The sequence below is a fragment of the Mus pahari genome, chromosome 13, assembly GCF_900095145.1.
Source record: "Mus pahari chromosome 13, PAHARI_EIJ_v1.1, whole genome shotgun sequence".
NCBI classification, from domain to species: domain Eukaryota; kingdom Metazoa; phylum Chordata; class Mammalia; order Rodentia; family Muridae; genus Mus; species Mus pahari.
This window is the reverse complement of record NC_034602.1, coordinates 64,311,354-64,315,721: the sequence shown is the minus strand read 5'-3', so window position 1 is coordinate 64,315,721 and position 4,368 is coordinate 64,311,354. Positions and strand designations below refer to the sequence as shown.

Sequence of the window (4,368 nt, the reverse complement as noted above, 5' to 3'; positions counted from 1 at the left end):
GCCTCCCAAGTGCTAGGATTAAAGGTGTGCACCATCACTACCTGGTGGCATTGTGTTTCTGACCCTCTGGGACTGAGGAGGATGGTGGCCTTTTAAAAATGGGGTATCTTAGTTTGGGTTTTATTGCTGTGAACAGATGTCATGTCCAAGGCAATTTTTTTCCCCCGAGACAGGGTTTCTCTGTATAGCCCTGGCTGACCTGGAACTCACTTTGTAGACCAGGTTGGCCTCGAACTCAGAAATCCCTCCTGAGTGCTGGGATTAAAGGCGTGCACCACCACGCCTGGCTGGCAATTCTTATAAGGACAACATTTAATTGGGGCTGACTTCAGAGGTTCAGTCCATTATCACTCATCAAGGTGGGAACATGGCAGCATCTAGGCAGGCATGGAGCAGGAGGAGCTGAGAGTTCTTCATCTGAAGGCTGCTAGCAGAATAGTCCCTTCCAGGGAGCTAGGACTAGCGTATTAAAGCTCATACCCACAGTGACATGCCTATTCCAACAAGGCCACACCTCCAAACAGTGCCACTTCCAGGGCCAAGCATGTACAAACCATCACGTGAAGCCCTTAAGTGAATACAGACTGAGTGTCCCTTATCTGAGTGCTTGGGACTAGCATTTTGGATTTTGAGACCTGGGATAATCAACCTTTGAAAACTCTCACTGTGTTTTATCCTATCGCAGCCTAGAAGGAATGAGTAGTTTTTAAGCCTGCGTGATTGGCTCCTTCCTCTTGGCTGTGGTTTCCTTGATTACTCTCATCAAGGAGACAACCCCAAACAATGCTCCACAGCAGTTACTTAGCGAGGTCTTCACTCCGTTGTGGTTGCATGTGATTGCACGGTAAGGGCGTGATTGCCTGTCAAGGCTTTCCTTGCCTCCTGATGTCTTCTAAGCCTTTCTGCGGAGCTGTTGAAAGTAGCAGTTCTCAGAAACACTGTCTGCTCATGTCTTTCCTGCACTGTTCAGGAGCCGCTGAGCTGTAGGGGCCATGCAAGCTTCTTAGTAATGCCTGAGCCTGTGCTGCCCCCTCCAACGATAGCTCTCCCCCGGTTGTGCCTTCCCTCTGTGACTCTGTTTCCCCAGCATGCTTCCTTCTGTGCTGACTTGGATATTACCTCTTCAAGGGAAATTCCTTGATTACTCCAGGACACATTTATTATCTCTTTTCTCTCTGTTTTCCCCCTGGACTTTATTCTTCTGTCTTCATTCATTTATTCATTCATTCATTCAGCAGGGTCAGGCTGGATATATACCAATGATGGAAACACACAAGATCTCTCCCTGTCCTTTTAAGAGTCCTTGATGTATAGTCTAGAGATCAAAGTTCAGGGTTCTGAATTCATGCAACAAACCAGGCATCATGTGCATGTGTGCAACCAAAGTCCTGAGGTGTGTGGAGGCAGGAGGATGGTTGGATCTTAGCATCGGTGAGGAAATATGAGCTCAGGTTTGGGTAGAGGATTTCCTCAAAGGATAGAAAGAGAGTGATAGAGGGGACAGCTGATGCCCTCTTCTGACCTCTGTGCATAATATGTGGACACACAGACCCACACACTCACACTTACGTATACACACTCACACACATATACATATACACATATATATATATATATATATATATATATATATATACATACATATATACACACATATATACATATACATACTTATACACATATACACCCATACATCCACACATACATATACATTCATGCACAGACACACACACACACATACATATACATACACATGCACACACACTTATACACATATATACATACACACAACATATACATTCACACACAGACACTCTTACACAGTACACACACACTCACATATATTCACACACATACACTCATACATGTATACATACTCACACACATACACTTTACACATACTCACTCAGACACATGCACACATACTCACATATTCACACAACACACTCATACAACATACACATACTTTCACACACTCACACACAGACACATGCATTTACACACACACATTCACACAATACACCCACACAACACACACATTTACAGATGCATGCACAGGTACACACAGCTATATACACATACACACTCACACATATTCATACACACAGATACATACAGATACACACACACACATATATATATAGGCATACACATACACACATAACACACACAGATATGCATACAATCACACTCACTCTAACAATCACAATCACAGACATATTCACACATACACACACATTCTTAAGAACAAAACAAACAGAAGAAAACCCACTGCAGTGGGGTCAGAGCTGGGGGCTCCCTAGGAGAGAGGTGGTTCCATGAGTAGGCAGGCATCCCAGCCATGGGGGGCTCTAGAAAGCACTCTCATTGCTGAGAAGTAGCCCATACCTGTTTTGCTCCTCAGAGGAGCACAGCCCACACAGGAGTAGCTGGATCAGGAAGCTGCAGACTAGAGTCGGAGGCAGGGTCAGAGGATTGGTAGAGTCTGATGCCCGGGGCTTGTGAGTGTGGGTGTTGGACTGTTTCTTCTGAGTGCAGCAGCAAACTGTTAAAGGGAGATCTTAGGCTGGGGTCACCTCTAGTGCTTTATGATGACTAAGGTATACTTACAGGCTCATTTGTACTTGTCTCTGTATGAGTATAGCTATTCTCCAAATCCCCAGGACCTAGCGCCTGTCTGGGAATTGAGCAAATGGACAATGCTTTCCTTTGATGTGTTCTCTGTAAGTGATAGGTCATTAATACCATTTTCTGTTTAATAAAAACCCGATCATTCTACTGCTGGGAGCCGGTGTGAAGGAGTGTCAACAGGCGTTTTTGAAACTACAGGGGAGGAGATTCTAAATGTTGCTTTCGGCCTTTGAAGCTGACCACAGAAATGCAGAGTTGAATCCAGAAAGAATGAAAGGCCTTGTGACATTTAGAAAGCGAAAGCTCTAAGTGGCAGGCAGAACCTTCTGATAAGATTGGGTCCAGCACGGCCACAAGAGGCTTGCTTTTTAAAATAAGGCAGATTGGAGTGCTTATCCTGGGGTGTGTGGGAGTGACACACACACACACACACACACACACACACACACACACACAGAGAGAGAGAGAGAGAGAGAGAGACAGAGAGAGAGAGACAGAGAGAGAGAGACAGAGAGAGAGAGAGGCAGCATCTTATGTAGCCTAGGCTACAACTCAAGCAAGGGGTTGGCAGGTGACCTTACACCCCTGATCTTGCTTCCACCTCCTAGTGCGAACGTTATGGGCTTGCATTGCAGCATTGAAGATGGAACCCAGGGCCCCAGGCATGTGCGGGGCAAGCACTCTATCACCTGAGCCACACCCTTATACCCTTCCTAGGGTTTAAGCAGGACATAGGACAGTTGTATACCGTTTGATTTCAGTATCTATAACTCTTGTGGTCTTTGAAAAATGGAACCTCTGAGATGCAATTTTTAATTAATATAGAAATGCCACTTTGGATTTTATGATTGCCTTTCGGGGACCTGACTTATGATGTTCAAGCAGGCTTGTTGTTTTTCTAACTACTGCTATTGCTGCTGCTGCTGCTGCTGCTGCTGCTACTACTACTATTTCTTCTTCTTCTTCTTCTTCTTCTTCTCCTCCTCCTCCTCCTCCTCCTCTTCTTTTTCCTCCCCCTCCCCCCTCCCCTCCTCCTGAATACTGAATTTTTCCCCTCTGAATCTGTTAGAAACTCAGCTTGCATCTGTCTGGGTCTCCTTAAATAAAATTTTATTTTGTTTGGGACAGGGGCTGCTTTAGACCTCACAGTGTAGCTTAGATTGGCTTCAAACTTCCCATCCTCCTGCCTTAGCCTCTGGAGCGCTGGAATTGGAGGTGTGTGCCAACACTCCTAGCTTAAATCAGCCTGCTTTTCCAACTCTCACAGTGAAGCCACAGCCCCGGCCTGTAGACATGCTCTAATGGCGTAACAGTCCAGTCTTAAGAAGGCTCTTCTGTGATTATTGTTTTCCCCAGTTTCACTTGGGAATTATCTTCCAGGTAATAGAGGGGTTTAAATGTGGTGTATTAAGTATGTCTGGGCTGTTTTTTAAAAGTTGAAAATATTTTTTCTCTACAGAGACTTCAGCAACACAGAAACGCTGTGTAGTGAACAAAAATATTATTGTGAAACATGTTGCAGCAAACAGGAGGCTCAGAAGAGGTGCGTGGGGGTCTAATCAGGGAGGGGGGCTCATGTTGGAAGGGGGGCTCATGTGGGAAGGGCTCCGTGGGTCTTTGATCTAAGCTTCACAGAGTTAGCGACCTCATCCAGAAAACCTGGCTGACTCCGTTAGGGTTTTACTGCTGTGAACAGACACCATGACCAAGGCAACTCTTTTTTTTTTTTTTTTTTTT

At 45.2% G+C, this 4,368-nt stretch overlaps 1 protein-coding gene across 1 annotated transcript in view; it reads left to right on the top strand.

The window, feature by feature from the left end:
• Window positions 1–4,368, top strand: part of Usp46 (ubiquitin specific peptidase 46) — a 65,493-nt gene that overhangs the window by 55,869 nt on the left and 5,256 nt on the right. Inside the window, exon 6 of the mRNA XM_021210595.2 lies at window positions 4,091–4,174. Coding sequence (XP_021066254.1) covers window positions 4,091–4,174 — 84 coding nt within the window. The remainder of the gene's footprint in view (window positions 1–4,090; window positions 4,175–4,368) is intronic.